General features: G+C 54.0%; 2 protein-coding genes across 8 annotated transcripts in view; one reads left to right on the top strand and one right to left on the bottom strand.

The window, feature by feature from the left end:
* Positions 1 to 238: 238 nt before the first annotated feature.
* On the bottom strand, positions 239 to 19,585 carry ACAP1 (ArfGAP with coiled-coil, ankyrin repeat and PH domains 1). Of its 3 annotated transcripts, XM_071419065.1 has the most exons (22): positions 19,243 to 19,585; positions 16,852 to 16,909; positions 15,236 to 15,355; positions 14,621 to 14,674; positions 13,847 to 13,905; positions 12,863 to 13,046; positions 12,239 to 12,283; positions 11,624 to 11,719; positions 11,070 to 11,144; positions 10,402 to 10,514; positions 9,745 to 9,796; positions 8,842 to 8,942; positions 8,063 to 8,168; positions 6,394 to 6,569; positions 4,923 to 4,992; positions 4,349 to 4,443; positions 3,609 to 3,754; positions 2,562 to 2,746; positions 1,832 to 1,941; positions 905 to 1,015; positions 767 to 816; positions 239 to 439 (listed from the first exon to the last, which is right to left on the bottom strand). In XM_071419065.1, exons 1-22 carry the CDS (start codon positions 19,293 to 19,295, stop codon positions 336 to 338), a joined length of 2,163 nt encoding a protein of 720 aa, XP_071275166.1. In that variant the 5' UTR covers positions 19,296 to 19,585; the 3' UTR covers positions 239 to 335. The 3 variants fall into 3 exon arrangements, with proteins under 3 accessions (XP_071275166.1, XP_071275168.1, XP_071275167.1); XM_071419067.1 differs by lacking the exon at positions 4,349 to 4,443; XM_071419066.1 differs by lacking the exon at positions 15,236 to 15,355.
* Positions 19,586 to 21,386: 1,801 nt separating this feature from the next.
* NEURL4 (neuralized E3 ubiquitin protein ligase 4) overlaps positions 21,387 to 27,121 on the top strand; it is a 34,556-nt gene continuing 28,821 nt past the window's right edge. For all 5 annotated transcript variants that reach the window (XM_071419110.1, XM_071419109.1, XM_071419111.1 and 2 more), the window contains exons 1-5: positions 21,387 to 21,643; positions 23,469 to 23,913; positions 24,574 to 24,654; positions 25,649 to 25,812; positions 26,685 to 26,796. In XM_071419110.1, coding sequence (XP_071275211.1) covers positions 21,419 to 21,643; positions 23,469 to 23,913; positions 24,574 to 24,654; positions 25,649 to 25,812; positions 26,685 to 26,796 — 1,027 coding nt within the window. In that variant the 5' untranslated portion in view covers positions 21,387 to 21,418. The remainder of the gene's footprint in view (positions 21,644 to 23,468; positions 23,914 to 24,573; positions 24,655 to 25,648; positions 25,813 to 26,684; positions 26,797 to 27,121) is intronic.

The following is a 27,121-nucleotide window of genomic DNA, read 5'->3' as shown; positions in this document are numbered from 1 at the left end:
TTTGGTGGTTTTTTGGCGGGTGGGTTGGGGGGATTTTTTTAGCTTTTTTCCAGTTGGTTTGAGGGGTTTTTGGGGTATTTAGGTTTTTTTGCAGTTATTTGGGGATTTTGGGGTTGGGGTTTTTTGAGTTTTTTTTTAATTTTGTAGGTTTTAAATTTTTTTGTTGTTGTTTTTTTTTGGTTTTTTGGGGATGATTTGGGGCGGGGTCAGTTCAAGGTTTGGTTCTAGACCACCCAAGTGAATTTTGATCAAACCCTGCCTTTATTCCATTGGCTGCTGCCCGAGGAGGGGGCGTGGTTCTGCGGGATGGGCGTGGCTTTGCTGAGAGGGCGGGGCTAAAGGGTGGAGTGTTTGGGGGGAGGAGCCCGGGCGAGTTTCTCGGGGTGGTCCGAGGCCATCAGGGAGATGTCGCGGAAGATGTCGAGGTAGGTGTCATCACCTGGGGGTGGAAGGGGAGGGAACCCCGAATTTGGGACCCCCAAAAATCAGAGATTCCCCCCCCCCCCCCTCAAAATCCACAGATTCCACCCCAAAATTCCCACGTGAACCCTCCAAAATCTGAGATTCCACCCCAAAATCCACTCCCTTCCTCCGAGGCCACCCCAAACTTGAGAAAACTCTCTGAGGATCAGAGGAGCCCCCCAAAAACACCCCAGGACCCCCCAAAACTCCATCCCTGATGTCCCTCAGGACCTCCCCAAATTCAGGGACCCCCCCAAAATCCCAGAAATCCCCCAAAATCCCTGGGACTCCGCCTCAAACCCACCGGTCTGTCCCTGGGCCACCTCCAGCTCTCTCATCTTGGCCAATCGCAGCCTGAGGAGGGGATTTGGGGTCACATTTCGGGGGGGGTCACATTTGGGGTGTCCCCCCCCGAGCCGAGGGCGCCCCCCAGGGGTCTCACAGGGTGACGATGTCGGCGTTGGCCAAGTCCATGGCGATGGTCAGGGGGTCCCTCCCGTCCGCGTCCACTGCGTTGACGTCGGCCCCCCGCTTCAGGAACAGGCAGGCCAGGCTGCAATTTGGGGAGGGGGACATTGAGGGGGCGTTTTGGGGACATTTTGGGGACATTGGGGTCATGAGGGATGCCGGGATTCCAGGGGACGTAGCAAGGTTGAGGTCACCCATCCAGGCCTTGACCAGGGCAGACCCTGCTTAGCTTCCCGTGTGGAAAACTGTGCTGGGGACCTTCCAAAATGGGGAGAATTTTGAGAGATTTGGGGGTTTTGCATCCTCAAAAGTGAAATGGGACACCCAGCAACGGGATTGGGGCTCTCTATAGGGGAAGTGGCCACCCAGAATGGAATAAGGTTCCTTCCAAGGGAATATGGATCTCTGGATGGAAGAGAGACCCCCTAAAGGCAAAAGGGAACCCCAGAAATGGAATAGAGACCCCCATAAATGAAATAGGGACCCTCTAAAAAAATACAGACCCCAGTAATAGAAGGGAAACCCCCTAAAGGGAAAAGATGCAGGCCAAAGGAACTGGGACCCCCCCAAAAGTATTTAGGCACTGCTCCCAAATTGTAGCACCCCCAAAAATGGATCAGGGACCCCCATAAAAGGCAATAGGAGCCCATAGAGAGAAACAGGACCCCCAAAAGGAAATGAACCCTCCAAAAAAAGCGGGTGAACCCTCTCCAAATAACCCAGTTCAGGTCGCCCATCCAGGCCCTGACCAGGGCAGTTCCTGCTTAGCTTCGCACACATCCAACGTAGGGGTGAGCAACGCCACCGTTCACCAAATGGGGGTGAATCAGGGTCCCCTCCCAGTCGCTCCCAGTTGCTCCCAGTCCCTCCCAGTGCCCTCCCAGTCGCTCCCAGTACCCACCCAGTGTGTCCCAGCATGGTGGCGTGGTGCAGCGGGCCCCGCCCGCAGCTGTCGCTCTGGTTGACGCTGGCCCCGTTCTGCAGCAGGAACTCGCAGGCCAGCAGGGAATTCTCAGGGAAAGGGGAAGGGGAGGGGAGGGGACAGACTCAGGGACCCCTCCCCAAAACAGGAGAACCCTCCCAGTGCTCCCAGTTACCACGGCCATGGCCTCCAGCAGGGGGGTGCTGCCATAACCTCCCCCAGGACTTCCCTTGAGACCCCCAAAACTCTCCTCGAAACCACCCCAAAATAACCCCAAAACACCCGAAAAAAAACCAAGAAAAAAACTCCTAAATCCCCCCTAAAATGCTTCCCCAGGGATTTCAGGGACCCTCCAAAAACCTGAGGAAAAATCACCCCCACAGAACCCCCGAAACCCCACAGTGGGGTTGCCTCCCAGTGCTCCCAGTTTGCCCCCAGTTACCACGGCCACGGCCTCCAGCAGGAGGTGCTGCTGCCATAACCTCCCCCAAAACTCTCCTCAAAACCACCCTAAAATCACCCCAAAACCCCCAAAAAATCCCCAAACCCCCCCTAAAATGCTTCCCCAGGTAACCCCCAAGAGCTTCCCCAGGGATTTCAGGGACCCTCCAAAAACCTGAGGGAAAAAAAACCCCACAGAAGCCCCAAAACCCCACAGTGGGGTTGCCTCCCAGTGCTCCCAGTTTGCTCCCAGTTTGCTCCCAGTTACCACGGCCACGGCCTCCAGCAGGGGGGTGCGGTTGCCCTCGGCGCTGTTGGCCCAGCCGGGGTCGGCGCCCTGGGCCAGCGCCTCGGCCATGGTGCGCAGGCGGCGCCGCCGGGCGGCCCAGGACAGCAGAGCCCCGGGGTGCAGGCAGGGGGCGCCCTCGGGCTCGGCGGGATCCGGGGGCGGAGCTAAGGGGACACGCCCGTGCCGTGTTAGACACGCCCACCCGCAGGAAAACCACGCCCACACGGAGAGAACCACGGCCGTGCTCATTGGAGACCGCCCCCAAACCCCCCAAGGAGGGAATGGGACAGGAGTGGGTTTAGGCCACGCCCACTTGTAGGGGGACACGCCCATAATTGATATGAGAAGCTCCACCCACCAGGGAACAAGCCACACCCATTGGTTGTGAAGCCACGCCCACAACAAGCATTAGAAATAAGCCCCACCCACCAAGGAACAAGCCACACCCATTGGATGAGAAGCCACGCCCACAAAAGGTGCCACAAACAAGCCACACCCACCAAGGAACAAGCCCCATTCATTGGATGAGAAGCCACGCCCATAAAAGATGCCACAAACAAGCCACACCCATTTTCTATGAAGCCACACCCACAACAAACCACCAATAAGCCCCACCCACCAAGGAACAAACGCCTCCCATTAATAAGAATGACAACAAGCCCCGCCCACAACAGCCAGCGCAAACGAGCCACACCCACCAGGGAACAAGCCACACCCATTGGCTGTGAAGCCACGCCCACAGCACCTGCAGCAGCCTATCAAAATTCAGCCCTAACACAAGCCATGCTCCCTAAGCCACACCCACATAATTAACCCCTAATTAATAATGCAAGCCCCACCCCTTCATCAAGTCCCACCCATTTTCATTAAGCACCTCCCATTTACAACAAACTCCAGTGCTTTCCTACCAAGCCACGCCCCTTCACAACAAGCTCCACCCCTTCACAAGCCCCTCCCCTTTACAATCAAACCCCGCCCCTTTCTCCCAAAGCCCCGCCCCTTTTCCCCCACCCCCATCTCCATTACCTTGGGCAGGGCCCCCTCGGGGGGCGGGGCTTGGTCTGGGGGCGTGTCCCTGGCGCGAGGGGCGTGGCCTGGGGGCGTGTCCGGCCACGCCCCTCACGAATCGCTTTTCCACGTACTTGGCCCGGATCCAACTCTCGCGCTGGGCCCTGGGGGGATCCGGGGACATGGGGGGGACTGGGGGGGACTGGGGGAATTTGGGGGGACCTGGGGGAGCTTTGAGGGGATTTGAGGGGGTCCCGGGGGGGTTTTGGGGGGAATTTGGGGGTCCTGGAGGGGTTTGGGGGGAATTCTTGGGGGGGTCCCAGGGGATTTGGGTCATTTTGGGGGAGCCTTGGAGCGGCTTTGAGGGGATTTTGGGGGTTTTTGGGGGGTCCTGAGGGAATTTGGGGGTCCTGAGGGTGTCTGGGGGAGGTTTCGGGGGGTCCTGGGTGATTTGGGGGGGGTCCTAAGGGGGTTTGGGGGAGATTTGGAAGAGGTTTTGGGGGGTCCTGGGGTCTCAGGGGTTTTTGGGGTGAATTTGAGGTTTTTTTGGGGTGAATTTGGGGTTTTTCGGGGGGGATTCTCACTGGGAGCAGCTCGGGGGAGTCTCAGGGGTTTTTTGGGGTGAATTTGGGTTTTTTTCGGGGGGATTCTCACCGGGAGCAGCTCGGGGGAGGTTTGAGGTAATTTTTTGGGTTTTTTGGGGTAAATTTTTGGGTTTTTTGGGGTGAATTTGGGATTTTTTTGGGGGGGATTCTCACCGGGAGCAGCTCGGGGGGGGTCTCTTGACCCCCATCTCCTCCACCCGCGCCTCATAAATCCCATTCAGGGCCAGGTTCCCCAGGGAGCACATCAGCTGGGGGACCCCAAAAACCACTCAAAAATACCCCAAAAACTCCCAAATCCACCCCAAAAACTCCCAAATCCACCCCAAAATACCCCAAAATCAGCCGGGGGACCCCAAAAACCACTCAAAAATACCCCAAAATACCCCCAAATCCACCCCAAAATACCCCCAAATCCACCCCAAAATACCCCAAAATCAGCTGGGGGACCCCAAAACCCCCCAAATCCACCCCAAAATCAGCTGGGGGACCCCATAAAACACCCCAAAACCAGCCTGGGACCCCAAATTGCACCCCAAAAATACTCTGGGACCCCCCCCCAAAAAACACCCGAGACCCCCAAAAGTTCCCCCCAGGGCCCCCCAAAGACCCCCCGAAAAATCTCCCCCCAAAAAATCCCCAATCTCCCCCCAAAAATCCCAAATCTCCCCCCAAAATCCCTCCAGGGACCCCTCAATCCCTCCCAGTTTGCTCCCAGTTCCCCTCTCACCTTCACCAGTTCAGGTTCCCACGAGTCCAGGGTGAGCGAGCGAACCTTGGAGAAGTGAACCCCCAAACTCCTGCGGGGCCGGGGCCGGTCAGGGGCACCCCAAAAAAACCCCAAAAAACAACAGAAAAACCCCAAAAAATCCCCCCAAAATCGCCTCAAAATCCCCCCAAAAAACCAAAAAAAAAGGACAAAAAAAAAAAAAAACAAAAAATCCCCCAAAAAATCCCCCAAAAATCCCCTCAAAATCCTCCCAAAAATCCCCCCAAAAATCGCCTCAAAAATCCCAAAAAATCCCCTCAAAAATCCCCCCAAAATCCCCCAAAAAATCCCCCCAAAAATTCCCCCCAAAATCCCCCCCAAAAAATCCCCTCAAAAATCCCCAAAAATCCTCCCAAAAATCCCCCCAAAAATCCTCCCAAAAACCCCCCAAAATCGCCTCAAAAAATCCCCCAAAAATCCCAAAAAAAATCCCACAAAATCCCCCCAAAAATCCCCCCAACATCCCCCCAAAATCCTCCAAAAATCCCCAAAAAATCCCCCCAAAAATCTCCTCAAAATTTCCCCAAAATCCCCAAAAACCCACAAAAAAAAACCTGAAAAAAAACCCCATAAAACCCGTAAAAAACTGAAAAAACCCCAAAATAAGTCCCCTAAAACTTCCCCACAAAAAAACCCAAAAATCCCAAAAAACACGAAAAAAACCCTAAAAAAAACCCCAAAATCCCCCCAAAATAAGTTTCTCAAAAAAAAACCCAAATTAAAAAAAAAATCTCCTCCAAAAATCCCCAAAAACCCACAAAAAACCTCTAAAAAATCCCTCCAAAAAACCCCAAAAAACCCCAAAAAATCCCCAAAAAACCCAAAATCCCCCCCCCCAAAAAAACACAGAAAAAACCCCCCAAAACCATGGAAAAGGAAACCCCGAAAACAAAAAAGCCCCGGGGGTTTTGGGGTTTGTGGGGTTTTTTGGGGGATTTTATGGAGTTTTATGGGTTTTTTTAATGGATATTTATGGGGTTTTTAATGGGATTTTTTGTGTTTTTAATGGGATTTTTTGGGGTTTTTTTTAGGATATTTTAATTTTGGGTTTTTTTGGGATGTTCCCCCCGGTTTTTGGGGTGTCCCACCTGTGGATGGCCGAGCACTGGATGCACAGGGTGAGGATGAATTGAGCGTTTCAGGTGTAATTCGGTTCCCGTTAATGGGATTTTAATGGGATTTTTTGGGGGTTTTTTGGGGTGTATTTTTCCCCAGGGTTATTTTTGGGGTTTTTTGGTGTTTTTGGGGTGTCCCACCTGTGGATGGCCGAGCACTGCATGCACAGGGTGAGGATTTCAGGTGTATTTTAGTGCCCGTTAATGGGATTTTTATGGGATTTTTTGGGGATTTTTTGTATTTTTATGGGATTTTTTTGGGTTATTTTATTTTAGGGTTTTTTTGGGGTGTCCCCCCGGTTTTTGGGGTGTCCCACCTGTGGATGGCCGAGCACTGGATGCACAGGGTGATGCCCAGGTTGACGCTGGCCCATTCTGGCCGGGGCTCCCTGCAGTCGCAGCAGCTCCCGTTCCCCTCCAGCCCCAAAATCGCCCCCAAAACCGGGGGGGGCTCCGGGGGGGGCCCCGACAGCGACCCCGCCCTGGGGGGCACCTGGGGGGGAGGGGGGAAGAGAAATTTGGGGAAAATTTGGGGGAATTTGGGGGGGTTTTGGGGGATTTTGGGGGAAATTTGGGGAAAATCTGGGGGAAAATTTGGGGGAAATTTGGAGGGGTTTGGGGGGAATTTGGGGGATTTTGGGGGGGATTTGGGGGGGATTTTGGGGGAAATTTGGGGGATTTTGGGGGAAATTTGGGGGGATTTGGGGGAAATTTGGGGGGGTTTGGGGGACCCTTTTGGGGGGGACTTGGAGCCATTTTTGGGGGGATTTGGGGCCATTTTGGGGGATTTTGGGGGATTTGGGGCTGTTCTGGAGGGGATTTGGAGCCATTTTTGGGGGGGATTTGGGGGGGTTGGGGAACTTTCTGGGAGGAGATTTGGGGATTTTGGGGCCTTTTGGGGGGGTTTTGGGGAGAGTTTGGGGACCCTTTTGGGGAGGGGGATTTTGGGGGGATTGGGACCATTTTGGAGGGGATTTGGGGGGATTTGGGGCCATTTTGGGGGAGATTTTGGGGGATTTGGGGCCGTTCTGGAGGGGATTTGGAGCCATTTTTGGGGGGGATTTGGGGCCATTTTGGGGAGGTTTGGGGGGATTTGGGGCCGTTCTGGAGAGGATTTCGGGCCATTTTTGGTGGGCATTTAGGGGAGATTTGGGGAGGTTTTATGGGGGATTTTGGGGAAGTCTGGGTGGGATTTTGGGCCGTTCTGGGATGTTTTGGGGGTGGTTTGGGGGATATTTTGGGGTATTTTTTTTGCTCTTTGGAGATATTTTGGGGTAATTTATGGATATTTCAGGGTATTTTTTTCCCCTTTATGGATACTTTGGGGTATTTTTTTCCCCTTTAGGGATATTTTGGGCTATTTTTTTTCCCCTTTATGGATATTTTAGGGTATTTATTTTGCTCCTTATGGATATTTCAGGGTATTTTTTTTCCCTTTATGGACATTTCAGGGTACTTTTTTCCCCTTCATGGATATTTTGGATATTTTTTTCCTCTTTGGGGATATTTTGGGGTATTTTTTTTCCCCTTTATGGATATTTTGGGCTATTTTTTTTCCTTTTTGGGGACATTTTAGGGTATTTTTTTCCTCTTTAAGGATACTTTGGGGTATTTTTTCCCCCCTTTATGGATATTTTGTGCTGTTTTTTTCCTCTTTATGGATATTTTAGGGTATTGTTTTCCCCTTTATGGATACTTTGGGCTATTTTTTTTCCTCTTTATGGATACTTTGGGGTGTTTTTCTTGCTCTTTGGGGATATTTTGTGCTGGTTTTTTTCCTCTTTATTGCTATTTTGTGCTGGCTTTTTCCCCTTTATGGACATTTCAGGGTATTTTTTTCCCCTTCATGGATATTTTGGGGTAATTTTTTTCCTCCTTCCGGATATTTCAGGGTATTTTTTTGCTCTTTGGGGATATTTTGGGGTAATTTATGGACATTTTAGGGTTATTTTTTCCCCTTTTTGGCCGTTCCGCGCTGTTCCCCACCGTCTGTCCCGGCGCCCCCTGGCTGTAGGCGCAGGCGATCCCGCTCTGCACGGCGCTCACCCAGCGCTGCTGGCCCGGGCCCGAGTCCGCCTGCAGCACGCACGACCTGGGGGGGAAAAAGGGGGGATTTGGGGTCCCCAAAGGGGGTTTGGGGTCCTCAAAGGGGGATTTGGGGTCCTCAAAGGGGGATTTGGGGTCCTCAAAGGGGATTTGGGGTTCCCAGGGGGAGTTTGGGGTCCCCAAGGGAGGGATTTGGGGCAGATTTGGGGCAGATTTGGGGCTCCCAGGGGGGTTTGGAGCTCCCTGGTTTTGAGGATTGGGAGATTTTGGGGTCCCCAAGGGGGGGATTTGGGGTCATTTAGGGGCAGATCTGGGGATGCCAGGGGGGTTTGGAGCTCCCTGGTTTTGAGGATTGGGAGATTTTGGGGTCACCTGGGGGGGTTTGGGGTCCCCAGGGGGAGTTTGGGGTCACCTGGGGGGGTTCGGGGTCATTTAGGGGCAGATTTGGGGCAGATTTGGGGATCCCAGGAGGGTTTGGAGCTCCCTGGTTTTGAGGATTGGGAGATTTTGGGGTCCCCCCCGGAGTTTTTTGGGGTCCCTCGAGGAGAATTTTGTGAATTTTAGGGGCGATTTTTGAGCCTCCACCTTTGAAAATTGAGATTTTTTTTTGGGGTCCCCCTCAGGTTTTTGAATCCCCCGAAATTTTGGGGTCCCCCCCGGGATTTTTGGGATCCCCTCCAGTATTTTTGGGGTCCCCTCGAGGTTTTTTGGGGTCTCACTTGGAGGGGGAGACGACCTCGAAGCAGAAGCGGCGCTCGAGGTCGGGGCAGGGTTTGACCGTGCAGAGCCTCAGGTCCTCGATCACCACCGTGGGGGGGTCCTGGGGAACCCCAAAATCTCACCCGGGGGGGTCCCCCCAAAAATCCAAAAAATCCTGAACCCCCTCCCCCCTTTAAAACACCAAACCCTGAATTTGCTGCGAAAAAACCCAAAAAAATCCTAAAATAACCTGAAAAATCAGTCCCGAAAATCTGCCCCAGAGCCCCCAAAATTCCCCCCAAAACCCCCCCCGAACCCCCCAAAATTCCCCCAAAATGCCCTCAAATCCCCCCAGGACCCCAAAATTCCCCCAAAATGCCCTCAAAATCCCCTCAGGGACCCCCCAAAAATTCTCCCCAGGACCCCCCAAAATCCCCCCAAAAACTCCCCAGGACCCCCAAAAATTTCCCCCAAACCCCTCCAGGAACCCCCAAATCCTCCCCAGGACCCCCAAAAATGTCCCTAAAATTCCCACAAAAATTCCCCCAAACCCCTCCAGGACCCCCCAAATTCCTCCAGGACCCCCCCAGGACCCCCAAAAATGTCCCAAAAATCCCCCAAAATCCTCCCCAGGACCCCCCAAAATCCCCCCAAAAACTCCCCAGGACCCTCAAAAATGCCCCAAAAATTCCCCAAAAAAATTCCCCCAAACCCCTCCAGGAACCCCCAAATTCCTCCCCAGGACCCCCAAAATCCCCTCCCAAATTCCTCCAAATCCTCCCAAAATTCCCTCAAAATCCCCTCAGGGACCTCCCAAAAATGTCCCAAAAATTCCCCAAAAAATTCCCCCAAACCCCTTCAGGACCCCCCAAACCCCTCCAGGACCCCCCAAATCCCCCCGGGTCCCCCCAAATTCCACCCACGCGGGCCCGTTTCAGGTAGAGCAGTTGGTTGCTCTGGATGAAGAACCAGCGCCTGCAGGGGGAGGGAAAAAAAGGAAAAATTTGGGGCTTTTTGGGGAAAATTGGGGCGGTTTGGGGTTTTAGGGGGGATTTCGGGGTCGTTTGAGGGAGGTTTTGGGGTATTTGGGGGGGATTTGGGGGTAATTTTGTGGTTTTTTGGGTGTTTTGAGGGGCTTTGGGGTGATTTTAGGGCATTTTCGGGTATTTTGGGGATGTTTGGGGTGGTTTTTGTCTATTTTGGGGTGTTTTGGGGTGTTTAGGGTGATTTAGGGATGATTTTGGGGTATTTGGGGATGATTTTGGGGTGGTTTGGGGAATTTGGGGATATTTTGGGGTGGGTTTTGGCATTTCAGGGATTTTGGGGTGTTTGGGGTCTATTTTGGGGTATTTTTGGGGTATTTTGGGGTGGTCAGGGTATTTTGGGATGATTTTGGGATGTTTGGGGTGGTGTGGGGAATTTTGGGATATTTCGGGGTGGGTTTTGGCATTTGGGGTATTTTGGGGCGTTTTGAGGCGTTTTTGGGACACTTTGGGGTATTTTGGGGTGTTCAGGGTGGTTTGGGGGCGGTTTTGGGGCTCTGGGGGTGATTTTGGGGTGATTTCGGGCGGTTTTGGTACCTGCTCCAGGTGCGGAAGGCGTTGCTCGCTCTCTTGTACAGGTAACCCTGAATGGGCGGAGCCTCAGGCCCCGCCTCCCCCGTGGCCACGCCCACCTCCTCCTGTGACAGGTCCTGGCAGCCGCCAATCAATACAAGCCCCGCCCACAGCCCCGCCCCGCCAAAACCCACGCCCCCCTCCTCCTAGAGCTGTCAATCAAATTGGCGCCACCTCCAAGCTGTCAATCAACTTTAACACAGCTGCCAATCAAAGTCTGGCCACACCCCTCGCCAGGGTGTCAAGCCCCACCCCTCCTCGAGCTGTCAATCAAGCAGATCCCATTGCAAGCTGTCAATCAAACGGATCCCATCTCAGAGCTGTCAATCAACTCCAGCCCAGCTGTCAATCAAAGCCTGACCCTGCCCACTCTCTTGTCAATCATCCAAGCTCAAGGCCTGTCAATTACAGCTTACCCGCCCCATTGACAGTGACCACACCCCAATCACACAGAGCCCCGCCCACCGCTCAGGCCACACCCCTTTAGCGATGACCACGCCCATCTAGGCCACGCCCACACTCAAAGCAAAGCGATTCCCCCTCCATTGCTTTTAGGCCATGCCCCCTGATTTTAACCACACCCACTTAGTCGGCCACACCCTAAAGCCACGCCCATTCCAGGCCACGCCCACCTGCTGCAGGAGGAGCTGCTGCCGCTGCTCCAGGTCCCGGCGCCGCCGCGCCCCCTCCAGCTGCCCCTGCTCCAACTGGGGCAAAAAAACCCCAAAATTGGGGCTCAGCTGGGACCCCCCAAACCCTGAACCCCCAAAATCGCCTTTGAGGGGTCCCTGGAGGGGTTTTGGGGGGGGTTTGGGGATTTTTGGGGGGGATTGGGGGGATTTCTAGGGTTTATTGGGGGGGATTTTTAGGGGGGATTTTGGGGATTTTTAGGGCTGTTTTTTGGGGGGAATTTTGGGGATTTTTAGGGGGTTTTTTTTGGTTTTTTTTTTCGGGGATTTTGGGGCTTACCTGAGCCCCCAGGTCTCCTCGGTAGCGATGGGTCCGGGTGGGTTTGGGGGTTTTGGGGAGGATTTTGGGGATTTTTAGGGTTTTTTTGGGGGGATTTTTAGGGTTTCTTCTGGGTGTTTTGGGGGGGATTTTAGGGATTTTTAGGGGTTTTTTGGGGGGAATTTTGGGGATTTTTAGGGTTTTTTTTTGTTTTTTTTTCGGGGATTTTGGGGCTCACCTGCGCCCCCAGGTGTCCCCGGTAGTCGCGCGTCGCTGTCGCCCCCTGGTGGCCGCGGCTGAAAAACGCGGCCTGAGCCTCCAACAGCGACAGCACCTGGGGGGGGGCAGGGGGGGGTCAGGGGCACCCTTGGGACCCCCGAAAACCCCGCATGGACCCCCAGACCCCTCCCCAAATTTCAGGGACACAAAAAAAACCCCCAGGACCCCAAAATTCCTCCAAAATCCCCCCAGGACCCCCTAAACCCTCCCCAACCCCAAGACCCTCAGAGCCCCCAAAAAACTCCCAGGACCCCTCAAAATTCCCCCCAAAATCCACCCAGAACCTCCAAAACTTTCCAGGAATCCCCAAATCCCCCCAGGACCCCCAGAATCTCCTCAGAAACCCCTCAGGACCCCCCCAAACCCTCCCAGACCCCCCCAAGGACCGGCCCAGGATCCCCCGAACCCAAAATCTCCGAGCCCCCCCAAAACCCCAAAATTTCCATTTTTTGGGCCACTCAGAGACCCCAAAATCCACTCAGGGGCTCCCCCAGACCCTCAGGGCGACCAAACCCTCCCAGACCCCCCCCAAATCCTCAGGAACCCCCCAAAAAATCCCCAAATTTTCGCTCACAAATTGCAGAATTTCCGTTTTTTGCTGATCCTGCAGCAGCTTCAGCTGTGGGGGAGGGAGGGGCGGGGTCAGGCCACGCCCCTCGAGGCCACGCCCACTGACCCCACCCCTTTTATGTCCGCCCTGGTTGACCCCGCCCCTTTAGACTGGGTTAAGCCACGCCCAAACCGCACCCATTTAAGCCACGCCCATTGGCAGAATGAAACCCAGCCCCTTTATCTGGCCTCGCCCACTACCATTTAGGCCACGCCCATCTTTAAGAGGCTATTGAGCCCTACCCCTTTAAGCCACGCCCACCTGTTTAAGCCACACCCCCCTGTAGGTCATAGCTCAGGCCTGACTACGCCTACTCTTCTAAGCCACGCCCACCTTTAGGTACAGCCCAGCCCCATTGCCACGCCCCTACTTTTAAAGCCCCGCCCACATTCAGATTATTTACCTGGCCCCACCCTGACCACACCCACCCAATCAAGCCCCACTCACCTTGAGGACACAGCCCAGCCCCCTGTCCCTGGCCACGCTCACCCCAATTAAGCCCCCGCCCCACCTTGAGCACGTGCTCCAGCCCCCCTGGCCACGCCTTTCCCTTGTAGGCCCCGCCCTCCCCGTTTAAGCCCCGCCCACCTTGAGCACGTGCTCCAGCCCCCTGGCCCTGGCCACGCCCCTGGCCTCGCCCAGCGCCGCCGCCGCCTCCTTGGCCTCCAGGGGGCGCCTGCGCGGCGCCTCCGCGTGGTGCTGCAGCGCCCCCTGCAGGAGCTCGGCCGCGCGGGCGCGATCGCGGCCCGCAGAGCGCAGCGAGCGCAGGGAGCTGGGGAAAAACCAAAAAATGGGTTAAAAAACCACAAAAAGTGGGGTCAGAAATGGGAATTAACCCCATTAACCCCCTGCCCCGACACCCTGCAGAGCCGCGGTCACGGCCCGCCGAGCGCAGCGAGCGCAGGGAGCTGGGGAACCCAAAAAAGGGTTAAAAAACCACAAAAAAATGGGTTAAAAACACCAAAAAATGGGATAAAACCCACCAAAAATGGGATCAGAACCCCCAAAAATGGGTCAGAAATGGGAATTAACCCACAGACACCCAGCCCTGAAACCCTGCAGAGCAGCGATCGCGGGCCCCGCCGAGCGCAGGGAGCACAGGGAGCTGGGGAAACGCAAAAATGGGTTAAAACCCCCCAAAAATGGGTTAAAAAACCAAAAAAAAGGGGTCAGAAATGGGAATTAACCCCCTGCCCCGAAACCCTGCAGAGCCGCGATCGCGGCCCACAGCATGGACTGAACGGAGAAAGATGAGGAAAAACCAAAAAATGGAACCAAAAAATGGGGTCAGAATATCAGAAGATGGGATCAAAACCCAAAGAAATGGGGTAAAAGAGCCAAAAAATGGGATTAAAACACGAAAAGAAGGGATTAAAACCCCAAAAAATGAGATTCAACACCTCCCCAAAATCCCCCCAAATCCATCCTGAACACCCCCAGGAACCCCAAGTTCCCCCCAAACGCCCCCAGATCCCCACCAGGACCCCTCAAATTTCCCCCAAATCCCCCCAGAACCATCGAAAATGCCCCAAAATCCCCAAAATGCCCCAAAACGCCCCGAATCCCCCTCACTCTCGCAGCAGCGGCTCCAGGTGCCGCCTCAGGGCGCTCTGGGTGCAGCTCCTCAGCTCCTGGGGGCGTGGCCAGGTCAGAAAGGGGCGCGGTCAATCCCAGAGGGGGTGTGACCATAAGGAAAGGGGCGGGGTTAGGTAAGAAGGGGGTGTGGTCTCAAAAATGGGGCCTGGTCAGACTAGAAAGGGGCGTGGTCAATCCCAGAGGGGTGTGGCTGGGGAGAAAAGGGGAGGGGTCAGGTAAAAAGTGGTTGTGGTGACAAAGGGAGGGGTGTGGGAAATCAGAAATGGGCGTGGTTATGTAAAAAGGGGTGTGGCCAAGTCAAAGGGGTGTGGCCAGGAGGAGAAGGGGTGGGGCCATGTAAAAGAGGTGTGGTTAGACCAGAAAGGGGCGGAGTCTGGCAAAAGGGGCATGGCTTGGTTAGGAAATGGGTGTGGTCATAGTAAAAGGGCGTGGGCTCATGGGGAAATGGGCGTGGCCTTAGAGATGGGCGGGGTCACTTCAGAGGGGCGTGGCCTTGCTAGGATCAAGATTATGCAAATGAGGGGTGGGGTTTATGGGGATGGGCGTGGTTATCACAAGGGGCGTAGCCAGGGGAATGGAAATTAGATTGGGCAAAGGGGCGTGGCTTAAATGGGATGGGTGTGGCTTATACAGAGTGGGTGTGGCTTAAAGCCAAGGGGCGTGGCTTAGATGGAACGGGCGTGGTTTGAAGGAAAGGGTGGGGTTGGCGGAAAGGGGCGTGGCCTTGTGCAGGGGGCGTGGCCTGCAGACCTCGTGGCTGTCCATCATCTGCTCCAGGGAGTCGCAGAATTTCTGCAGAGCCTCCTGTGGGAATGGGGGGGCCGGGAGCCCCAAAATTCACCCCGGGACCCCAAAATTCACTTCAGGGACCCCAAAATTCACCCCTGGACCCCCCAAAATTCACTTCAGGGACCCCAAAATCCATCCCAGGACCCCCAAAATTCACCAGAAACCCCAAAATTCATCCCTGGACCCCCAAAACCCCCAGGACCTCAAAGTTCACACCAGGGACCCAAAATTCACTTCAGGGACCCCAAATTCAACCCTGGACCCCCCAAAATTCACCAGAAACCCCAAAATTCATCCCAGGACCTCCAAAATTCACCAGAAACACCAAAATTCAACCCAGGGACCCAAAAATTCATCCCAGGACCCCCAAAATTCCCCCCAGGGACCCTCAAACCCCTTCAGGGACCCCCCAAAACACCCTGGGATGCCAAAAATTCTCCTCAGGATCCCCAAAATTCCTTCCAGGGATCCCCAAAATTCCCCCCAAGGACCCTCAGACCCCCCCCCAAATTTGGATTTTTTGGGGCTCTCTCTCCCCTCCCAGGAGCCCCAAATTCGGGGTTTTTGGGGTCTCACCCGCACCAGGGGGTCCCCCCGGGGGGTCCCCGCCAGCCCCCGCAGCCCCGCGGCGAAGGCGCGGCTGGAACCTTCCAGAACCCGCCCGGCCTCCAGCACGGCCGAGCACAGCTTGAGCACCTGGGGAGCCCCGGAAAACTCAGGATGTGACCCCAAAAACCTGCCCAGATCCAGCCCAAAATCCCCCCAAAATCCGCCCCAAAATCCATCAAAATCTGCCCCAAAAATCCCCCCAAAATCCCCCCAAAATCCATCAGAATCTGCACCAAAAATCCCCCAAAAACTTCAAGGGTGACCCCAAAAATCCGCCCAGATCCAGCCCAAAATCCCCCCAAAATCCAGCCCGAAATCCATCAAAATCTGCCCCAAAATCCCCCCCAAAAACTTCAAGGGTGACCCCAAAATCTGCCCCAAATTCACCCAAATCCAGTCCAAATGTTCCTCCCAAATCCATCAAAATCCGCCCTAATATTCCCCCAAAAAACTTCAAGGGCGACACCAAAATCTGCCCCAAATTCACCCAAATCCAGTCCAAATGTTCCCCCCAAAATCCATCAAAATCCGCCCCAAAATCCCCCCAAAAACTTCAAGGGTGACCCCAAAATCTGCCCCAAATTCAGCCCAAATATTCCCCCCCAAAATCCATCAAAATCCGCCCCAAAATCCATCAGAATCCGCCCCAAATCCAGCCCAAATATTCCCCCCCAAATCCATCAAAATCTGCCCCAAAATTCCCAAAATTCCCCCAAATTCACCGAAATCCTACCCCAAATCCAGCCCAAAAAACCCCTGAGATTGACCCCAAAATCCACCCCAAATCCAGCCCAAAAATTCCCCCAAATCCATCAAAATCTACCCCAAAAACTCCCCCCAAATCCAGCCCAAAAAACCCTGCAGGTGACCCAAAAATCCACCCAAAATTCACCCCAAAAAAACCTCGAGGGTGGCCCCAAAATCCACCCAAATCTGACCCAAATCCACCTAAAAATTCCCCCAAAATTCTCCCAAATTGACCCGAACTCTGCCCCAAAACCACCCCAAATCTGCCCTAAATCCACCTAAAAATCCCCCTAAAATCTGCACCAAAATCCACCCCAAAATCCCCTAAAAAGAAGCCCCAAATCCACTCCAAAATCCACCCCAAATCCACCCCAAATCCACCTCAAAACCCATTCCAAATCCATCCTAAAACTACCCCAAAATCCACCCCAAATCCCCTAAAAATCCGCCCTAAAATTCCCCCAAATTCCCCCAAAATCCACCCCAAATCCCCTAAAAATCCACCTTAAAATTCCCCCCAGATCTCCCCAAAATCCCCTAAAAATCCACCTTAAAATTCTCCCCAAATTAACCTAAAATTCCCCCCAAATCCCCCCAAAATCCTCCTTAAAATTCCCCCAAAATGAACCTAAAATCCACCCCAAATCCCCTAAAATTCCACCTTAAAATTTCCTCCAAAATTAACCTAAAATTCCCCCAAATCGCCCAAAAATCCAACTTAAAATTCCCCCAAATCCCCCCAAAATCTGCCCAAAATATCCCCAGCCCAGTTCCAGCCCCTGGGACCCCCAAATCCCCCAATTTCTCCCCAAATTTGGGGTCCCCCCCTCCCCAACCTTCTCCAGGTGAGTCTCGAGCTCGGCTGCGTCCGACTCGGCCTCGTCCAGAGCAGCCCTGGGGGGTTTGGGGGGGCTGAGGAATTTTGGGGGGTCCTGGGGGGTCCTTGAGGGGATTTGAGGGGTCCTGGGGGGATTTTGGGGGCATTTGGGGGGTCCGGGGGGGATTTTGGGGGGATTTGAGGGGGTTTTGGGGGGTCCTGGGAGGATTTTATGGAGATTTTGGGGGGTCCTGGAGGGATTTTGGGGGGATTTGAGGGGATTTTGGGGGCGTCTTGAGGAGTTCCTGGGGATTTTGGGTGGATCTGAGGGGATTTTGGGGGGTCCTGGGGGATTTTTGGGGGATTTGAGGAGATTTGGGGGGGGTCACAGAGGGGATTTTGGGGGGTCCCGGGAAGATTTTATGGAGATTTTGGGGGGGATTTAAGGGGTTTTGGGGGGTCCTGGAGGGATTTTGGGGAGATCTGGGGGGATTTGAGGGCATTTTGGGGGGTCCTGGGGGGATTTTTGGGGGGTCTTGAGGAATTCCGGGGGGATTTTGGGTGGATTTGAGGAGATTTGGGGGGTTCACAGAGGGGATTTTGGGGGGTCCTGGGGGGATTTTGGGGGGTCCTGGAGGGATTTTTGGGGGGATTTTGGGTGGATTTGAGGAGATTTGGGGGGGGGGGGGTCACAGAGGGGATTTTGGGGGGTCCTGGGGGGATTTTTGGGGGAATTTGAGGAATTCTGGGGGATCCTGGAGGATCTTGGGGGGAATTTGGGGGGGAATTTAAGAAATTTTGGGGGGTCCTGGGTGGGTTTTGGGGGGGATTTGAGGAGTTTTGGGGGGTTCTGGAGGGGATTTTGGGGGGTCCTGGGTGGGTTTTGGGGGGGATTTTGGGGGAACTTGGGGACATTTGGGGCAGTTTGGGGTTTTTTTTGGGGGATCCTTGGGGGGGATTTAAGAAATTTTGGGGGTCCCTTGGGTGGGGGAGGGGCAGTCGTGCAGGCCAGGGTGGGGGAGGGGCCGGATTTGGGGCGGTTTTTGGGGTTTTTGGGGCCCCTTCCGGAGCCGCTTCCGGAGGCGCCGCCCGCAGCACCTGGGGGGGGAGGGGCGGGGGGGAGGGGTCCCCCAAAATCAGCATCGGGCCAGCCCCGCCCCCCTCGCCCCACCCAAAATTTGGGGGAATTTTGGGTGAATTTTGAGGGAATTTGGGGAGAAATTTGGGGGGAATTTTGAGAAATTTTAAGGGATTTTGGAGGAATTTGGGAAAAATTTGGGGAGAATTTTGGGAAGAATTTGGGGAGAATTTTGGGGGAATTATGGGAAAAAATTGGGAGTTCTTTTGGGAGAATTTTGGGTGAATTTGGGGGAAAATCTGGGGGAATTTTGGTGGAATTTTGGGAGAATTTGGGGAGAATTTTGGGAAGAATTTGGGGGGAATTTTGGGGGAATTATGGGAAAAATTTGGGGTTTCTTTTGGGAGAATTTTGGGTGAATTTGGAGAAAAATCTGGGGGAATTTTGGGAGAATTTTGGGGGAAAAATTTGGGAAGAATTTTGGGAGAATTTTGGGAGAATTTTGGGGCAATGATGGGAAAATTTTGGGGTTTCTTTTGGGAGAATTTTGGGTGAATTTGGGGGAAAATCTGGGGGAATTTTGGTGGAATTTTGGTGGAATTTTAGGGGAATTTTAGGAGAATTTTGGTGGAATTTTGGTGGATTTTTAAGGATTCTGGGGCTTCTTTCGCGGGAATTTCGTGGGAGAATTTTGGGGGTTATTGGGGTCCCTTTTTGGGGAGGTTTTGGGGTCTCTTTTGGGGGGAATTTTGAGGGGTTTGGGGTCTCTTTTGGCGGAATTTGGGGGCAATTTTGGGATCAATTTTGGGATCAATTTTAGGCCTTTTTGCACCCCGGAACCACCCCTGCCTTGTGCTCCCCCTGTGTCCCTCAATGTCCCCAAATGTCCCCAAATGTGTCCCCAGGTGTCCCCAAATGTGTCCCTCAATGTTTTGGGGGAATTTGAGGAATTTTGGGGGGGTCCTGGGTGAAATTTTGGGGGGTCCCGGGGGGGTTTGGGGTCCCAGCAAAGGGGGAGGGAGGGGGGGGGGTCTCAAGGGGATCCTGAAATTTTGGGGGGGGGTCCCCAAAGGGTCCTGGGGGGGATTTGGGGGAATTTTGGGGAGGTTTTGGGGGAGAATTTGGGGGGATTTTGGGGGGGATTTTGGGGAGGTTTTGGGGTTTTTTGGGGGGGTTTTTGGGGGGATTTTTGGGGAGATTTTGGGGGGATTTTTGGGGAGGTTTTGGGGGTTTTTGGGGGGGATTTTGGGGAGGTCCCGGAAGGATTTTGGGGAGGTTTTGAGGGCTTTTTTGGGGGAATTTTGGGGGGATTTTGGGGGGATTTTGGGGTACCTGAACCAAGGCGAGTCCCTCAGACACTCCTCGAAGTCCAACTCCACCGTCATGGCTGGGGAGGGGTCCCGGGGGGGATTTTGGGGGTCCCGGGGGGGGGTTTGGGGGTCCCGGGGGGGATTTGGGGGTCCCGGGGGCGGTTCAGAGGGATTTTTGGGGTATTTTTGGGGTATTTAGGGGGGTCCTGGGGGATTTGGGGGGTCCCGGGGGGGGGGTTGGGGGTCCCGGGGGGGGTTCAGAGGGATTTTTGGGGTATTTTGGGGGTATTTTGGGGGTGTTTCGGGGTCCCCGCTCGGGGCTGGGCCGGTGCCGGGTCGTGGCTGGCGCCGCCGGGGCCGGGACGGCTCCGCCCCGGGGAGGGACCGGGGAGGGAGGGGAGGGAAGGGAAGGGAAGGGGGGGATTTGGGGTTCGGGGGGATTTGGGGGGGATTTGGGGGGATTTGGGGGGATTTGGGGCGATTTGGGGGCGATTTGGGGGTGCTGGGGGGGATTTGGGGTGATGGAGGGAAATTTGGGGGGGATTTGGGGGTGATGGAGGGAAATTTGGGGGGAAACTGGGGCTTCGGGAGGGGGATTTGGGGGAGATTAGGGGGATTTATGGAAGATTTATGGAAGATTTTTGGGGTTTTTTGGGGTGGTGGGGGGGAATCGAGGGGATTTGGGGGGATTGGGGGGATTTGGGGATGGTGGAGGGAAATTTGGGGGGGATTTGGGGGAAAACTGGAGCTTCGGGAGGGGGATTTGGGGGAGATAAGGGGGATTTATGGAAGATTTGTGGGGGATTTGGGGGTTTTTTGGGGTGGTGGGGGGGAATCGAGGGGATTTGGGGGGGTTTGGGGAAATTTGGGGGGGATTTGGGGGTGATGGAGGGAAATTTGGGGGGGATTTGGGGGGAAACTGGGGGTTCGGGAGGGGGATTTGGGGGAGATTAGGGGGATTTATGGAAGATTTGGGAGCGGATTAAAGGGAGATTTGTGGGGGATTTTAGGGTTTGTGGGGGATTTTGGGGGTTTTTGGGGTGGTGGGGTGGGAATCGAGGGGATTTGGGGGGATTGGGGGGGATTTGGGGGTGATGGAGGGAAATTTGGGGGGGATTTGGGGGGAAACAGGGGGTTCGGGAGGGGGATTTGGGGGAGATTAGGGGGATTTATGGAAGATTAGGGGGGATTTGGGGGTGATGGAGAGGATTTGGGGTGCAGATTTTGGGGTGCAGATTTTGTGGATTTGAGGAGGATTTTGGGGGTTCCGGCGGTGGGGAGGGGGATTAGGGGTGATGGAGGGGAAATTGGGGGGGGAATTTGGGGAATTTTTGGGAGGGTTTGGGGGGATTTGAGGGGGACTTGGGGAGGAAATTGGGGCGATTGGGGGGGAATTTGAGGGGAATTTGGGGAGGATTTGGGGGGAATTTGGAGGGGAAATTGTGAATTTCGGGGGGATTTGGGAAATTCGGGGGGAATTTGGGAATTTCGGGGTGGAAATTGGGAATTTTAGGGGAAATTTCGGGTGAATTTCTGCGTGAGGGATGCAGCACCGTTATACTCCTAATCACCTCAATTAACATTTATTTCACCCTATCAAACCCTGGACAGCGCCTCTTCTTCTCCCTCTAATTAATTAACTCCTAATTAGCGCTAATTACCCCCAGGAACCACACGCCACCCCACGGTACCGACGCTCAGCACCTCGCCGCCCTTTATTCCCCTGCCCGGCGAGCCCCCCCCGGCGCTAATTACGTTCCGTTAATTACGCGGCCCGTAATTAACGCCGCTCCTTAATGAGCGCCGTTGCCGGGCAGGGCCCGTCCCCATGGCAGCCGTTGCCGCTCGCCCGCCGTAAAGCGGGGAAGGGCCGTGAGGGGAGCGGCGGCCGCTCCGCCGCAAAGCGAGGAAGGCGGCGCTGAGGGGCGGCCGGAAAGCGCCGCCATCGAGAAAAACGGGCGGGGGAACGGCCCCAGAGGGGTGAGGGAGGGCGAGAAGGGCGAGGGAGGGGAAAGAAGGATGAGGAGAGCGCTGAGAGAGAGGGAGGGACACCATGAGGCGGTTTTGGTGGGGGAAAATTGGTCGGAGCTAAGCGGTTGCCACACCGCAGTAAAGCGCGCCGAGGAGCGAAAATGTCGCGAAAATGTCGCGAAAGGGTCGCGCTGTGGGCGGGGCGGGAGAGGGGCGGGCGCGGAGCGATGGCGGCGCCGGGGCCCGGCGGGGGCTCCTCGGGGGGAGCCTCGGGGGGAGCCCCGGGGCCGCCCCCGGAGCTCCATCCCCGCTGCGGGCGCCTCGTGTCGCTGTCCCAAGGCGGCCGCAGCGCCGCCAGGGCCCAGCCGGGCCAGGAGTTCAACCACGGGCTGGTGCTGAGCCGGGAACCGCTGAGGCCCGGGCGCGTCTTCACCGTGAGGATCGATAGGAAGGTGAGGGGGGAAACTGGGGGGCAATGGGGGAAACTGGGAATGGAGGGAATGGACGGGACTGGGAGGGAATGGACGGGACTGGGGACACTGGAAATGGAGGGAATGGACGGGACTGGGAGGGAATGGGGGGCACTGGGAGGTGCCAGGGGAGACACGGAGGGGACTGAGGGAGAGATGGAGGGGACTGGGAGGGACTGGAGGGACTGGGGGACGTTGGGGATGGGGACTGGGAGAGGAGATGGAGGGGACTGGGATGGACTGGGAGGAACTGGGAGGGGAGCACTGGGGAGATAAAGGACTGGGAGGGCACTGGGGGACACTGGGGATGGGGACTGGGAGGGACTGGGATGCACTGGGGGAGAGATGGAAGGGACTGGGAGGGACTGGGGAAGGAGCACTGAGGGGGTAAAGGACTGGGAGGACTGGGAATGCACTGGGGGACACTGGGGATGAGGGACTGGGATGGACTGGGATGGACTGGGAGGGACTGGGATGGACTGGGAGGGACTGGGATGGACTGGGAGAGGAGAGAGAGAAAACGGGATGGGACTGGGAGGACTGAACTGGGAGGAACTGGGAGGAACTGGGCGAGGGCTGCTCGACACCGCAGGACGGCCGCTCCCTGCTCCAGGACTTCAGGGACCCCAAAATCCCATTTTCCCCATTTTTCCCCCCATTTTCAGGTGAATTTCTGGAACAGATCCTCCCAAATCTCCTTTAAATCCCATTTCCCCCCTTTTTCCCATTTCCCCCATTTTTTATCCCATTTTCAGGTGAATTTCTGGAACAGCTCCACTCAAATCTCCTTTAAGTCCCATTTCCCCCTTTTTCCCATTCTTATCCCATTTTTTCCCATTTTTAGGTGAACTCCTGGAACGACTTCACTGAAACCCTTTCTAAATCCCATTTCTTTTCCATTTTACCCCTCAAAACCCCCATTTTTTCCCTCTAAAAATCCCATTTTCTCTGCATTTTACCCCTCAAAAACCCCATTTTTTTCCTCCAAAAACCCCATTTTTTTCCCATTTTACCCCCCAAAAATCCCATTTTTTCTCCATTTTTCGCTCCGAAAATCCCCTTTTTTCTCCATTTTCTCCTATTTTTTCTCCAATTTTTTTCTCCATTTTATCCCCCAAAAATCCCATTTTCCCCCTCCAAAAATCCCATTTTTTCTCCATTTTTCCTTCCAAAAATCCCATTTTTTTCCCATTTTTCCCTCCAAAAATCCCATTTTTTTCCCTCCAAAAATCCCATTTTTTCTCCATTTTTCCCCCCAAAAATCCAATTTTTTCTCCATTTTGCCCTCCAAAAATCCCATTTTTTCCCTCCAAAAATCCCATTTTTTCTCCATTTTTCCCTCTGAAAATCCCATTTTTTCTCCATTTTATCCCATTTTTTCTCCATTTTTTCCTTCCAAAAATCCAATTATTTTCCCTCCAAAAATCCCATTTGTTTTCCATTTTTCCCTCTAAAAATCCCATTTTTTCTCCATCTTTTCCTCCAAAAATCCAATTTTTTTCCCTCCAAAAATCCAATTTTTTCTCCATTTTTTCCCTCCAAAAATCCCATTTTTTCTCCATTTTACCCCCCAAAACCCCCAATTTTTTCCCTCCAAAAATCCCATTTTTTTCTCCATTTTGTCCCATTTTTTCTCCATTTTACCCCCCAAAAATCCCAATTTTTTCCCTCCAAAAATCCAATTTTTTCTCCATTTTTCCCTCCAAAAATCCCATTTTTTCTCCATTTTTCCCTCCAAAAATCCCATTTTTTCTCCATTTTTCCCTCTAAAAATCTCATTTTTTCTCCACTTTTTCTGCATTTCCAGGTGAACTCGTGGAGCGGCTCCATCGAGGTGGGGGTCACGGCGCTGGACCCGGCCGAGCTGGAGTTCCCCAGCAGCGCCACGGGGCTGCGCGGCGGCTCCTGGGTGCTCTCGGGCTGCTCCGTGCTCCGCGACGGGCGCTCCCTGCGCGAGGATTTCGGCCCCGACCTCGACGCCCTGGCCGAGGGCGACCGCGTGGGCGTGGAGGCCACGCCGGGGGGCGAGCTCCGCCTCTGGGTCAACGGGCGCGACTGGGGCGTGGCGGCGGCCGGGCTGCCCCCGCGGGTCTGGGCCGTGGTCGATCTCTACGGCAAATGCACCCAGGTCACCGTGGTGGCCCCGGAGGTGGCCCCGGAGGCCGCGGCCCCGGAGCGGGGAAGGAGCGGGGGGACGCCGCAGGCCCCGGAGATGGAGGAGGCGGGAGGGGAGGGCGGCGCGGCCCTGCCAGGTAAGGGGGGGTTTGGGGCAGATTTGAGGGGGTTTGGGGGGTGGGAAGGGGGATTTGGGGGGATTTAGGGGGAAGTTTGGGGGGGTTTGGGGTAGATTTGAGGGGGTTTCGAGGGTGGGAAGGGGGATTTGGAGTGGTGGGAAGGGGATTTGGGGGGAAATTTGGGGGGTTTGGGGGTGGGAAGGGGGATTTGGGGTGGTGGGAAGGGGACTTAGGGGGAAATTTGGGGGCTTTGGGGGTGGGAAGGGGGGGTTTGGAGTGGTAGGAAGGGGATTTAGGGGGAAATTTGGGGGGGTTTGGGGTAGATTTGAGGGGGTTTGGGGGGTGGGAAGGGGGAATTTGGGGGGATTTAGGGGGAAATTTGGGGGGTTTCAGAGGTGGGAAGGGGGATTTGGGGTGGTGGGAAGGGGATTTAGGAGGAAATTTGGGGGGTTTGGGGCAGATTTGGGGGGTATGGGGGGTGGGAAGGGGGATTTGGGGGGGTTTGGGGTCGATTTGAGGGGGTTTGGGGGTGGGAAGGGGATTTGGGGGCTCTGGGGTGCTGGGCCGGGGGTGTTTAGGGCATTTTGGGGCATTTTGGGGCATTTTGGGGGATTTTGGGCCGGGTTCTTTGGTGACCCCGGGGTCACCCATTGCTGTCCCCTCCCCTCCCCCCCCCAGCGCTGCCCCCCGCCCCCCCCCGCGCCCCTCCCCCCCAGCCCCGGCCGGACAAATTCCCCGAGAGCCTGGAGCCAGCAGGGGGTGAGTCAGGGGCGGGGCCACGGCCATGGCCACGCCCCTTATGCAAATAAAGGCTTGATATGTGTTGGGGTGTGGGTGTGGTGAAAGAATGAGAGGGGGTAACTAGAGCAAACCACGCCCCTTTATGCAAATAAAAGGTCCCTTTATGCAAATACAGGGTGAATATATGGGGTATGGGCGTGGCCAAACATGAGTGTGGAACTAGAACAAGCCACGCCCCTTTATGCAAATAAAGGGTCAGTATATGGGGTATGGGCGTGGTGAAATATGAGGGGTGGGACTAGAGCAAACCACGCCCCTTTATGTAAATGAAGAGTCAATATATAGGGGTTATGGGCATGGCCAAACATGAGGGTGTGACTAGAAAAAGCCACACCCCTTTATGCAAATAAAGTATCACTATATGGGGTGTGGGCGTGGCCAAACATGAGGGGTGGAACTAGAGCAAGCCACGCCCCTTTATGCAAATAAAGGTTTTTTATGTGGGAGTTATGGGCGTGGCCAAGTGTGAATGGTGTAACTATAGCAAACCACGCCCCTTTATGCAAATAAAGGGTCAATATATAGGGGTGTGGGCGTGGCCAAAATGAGGGATGGGACTCTAACAAGCCATGCCCCTTTATGCAAATGAAACCCATTTGTGGGGGTTATGGGCATCACCGAACATGAGGGGTGGAACTACTTCAAACCACGCCCCTTTATGCAAATAAAGGGTCAATATATGGGGGTGCGGGCGTGGCCAAACATGAAGGTGTAACTAGAACAAACCACGCCCCTTTATGCAAATAAAGGTTTTGTATGTGGGAGTTATGGGCGTGGCCAAGTGTGAAGGGTGTAACCCCATATTTTTCCCAATCCCCCCATTTTCACCCCATTTCCCCCTTTTTTTCCCCCATTTTCCCCATTTTTCCCCCCGTTTCTCCCTGGTTTTTCTCCCTCTCCACCCCTATTCCCACATTTTTCCCAATTCCCCCCGTTTTTGCCCCGATCCCAGCCCCGGGGGTGACCAACGAGGCTCTGCTGTTCCACGAGAAGTGCGGGGCCCTCATCAAACTCAGCAACGGCCACAAAACGGCCGAGAGGAGGCGGCCCCTGGACGAGTTCAACAACGGCGTCGTGCTCACCAACCGGCCCCTCAGAGATGGGGAGATGTTCGAGGTGGGAAAATCTGGAATTTTCTGGGAAATTTGGGGAATTTTCTGGGATTTTCTGGGATTTTTTTCGAATTTTTTTGGATTTATTTTGATTTTTCCGCGAATTTTTTTTGATTTTTCACGGGTTTCTTTTGGATCTTCTGAGGGAATTATTTTTGAATTTTTCAGATTTTTTTTTTTTTTTTCAGATTTTCCAGATTTTTTTTTTCAATTTTATAGTATTTTTTGGGGTTTTTAGAGGAGTTTTGAGGGGGTTTTGGGGTGGTTTTTTGGTGTTATGAGAGGAGGCGGCCCCTGGACGACTTCAACAATTTTTTAGGGATTTTTTGTGAATTTTTTGGGATTTATTTTGATTTTTCTGGGATTATTTTTAATCTTTTGGGCGGTTTTTTTTTAGTGGTTTTGAGGATTTATTTTGGATTTTTTGGAATTTATTTTGGATTTTTTGGGGTTTTTTTGGGGGGATTTTTCAGGGATTTTGGGGTGGTTTTTGCTGCTTTTTTTGGGTTCTAGTGGGTTGGTTTTGGGTTTTTTTGGGGGGGTTCTTGTGGGTTGTTTTTTGGTTTTTTTTATTTCTTTTAAAATATTCTGGGGACTTTGGGGACTTTTTTTAGTTTTTTTTTTTTAATCTTTAGGAATTTCCTTTTTTTTTTAATTTTTTGGGACTATTTAGGTTTTTTTGGGGGGTTTTATTCTGGGTTTCGGGGTATTTTTTGGTTTTTTTTTTTTAATTTTGGGGGTTTTTTGGGGGTTTTTTGGGGGTTGTATTCTGGTTTTTGGGTTGGTTTTTTTTTTAAGTTTTTGGGCAATATTTAGGGGGTGTTTTTGGGGTCATATTTTGGATTTTGGGGTGCCCTGAGCCCGTGGCCCCCCCAGATCCGCATTGACAAACTGGTGGACAAATGGTCGGGGTCCATCGAGATCGGGGTCACCGCCCACAACCCCAACAGCCTCGAGTACCCGGCCACCATGACCAACCTGCGCTCAGGTGAGCCCCAAAACCGCGGGAAAACACCCCAAAAACCCCGGGGAAATAATCCCAAAAATCCCGGGGAAATCACCCCAAAAACCCCGGGGAAAACACCCCAAAAATCCCAGGGAAAATACCCCAAAATCTCAGGAAATAGCCCCAAAAAATCCCAGAGAAAATACCCCAAAACCACGGGAAATCACCCCCAAAAAATCAGGAAATAGCCCCAAAAATTCTGGGGAAATATCTCCAAAAAATCCCAGGGAAAATACCCCAAAATCCCAGAAATTGTTCCCCTAGAGCACCCGGCCACCATGACCAACCTGCGCTCAGGAAATAGCCT

This window comes from Agelaius tricolor, unplaced genomic scaffold (genome assembly GCF_023055355.1).
Source record: "Agelaius tricolor isolate 1412-34295 unplaced genomic scaffold, bAgeTri1.0.p SCAF_99, whole genome shotgun sequence".
Classification (NCBI taxonomy): domain Eukaryota; kingdom Metazoa; phylum Chordata; class Aves; order Passeriformes; family Icteridae; genus Agelaius; species Agelaius tricolor.
This window is presented reverse-complemented; position numbering and strand designations above follow the sequence as displayed.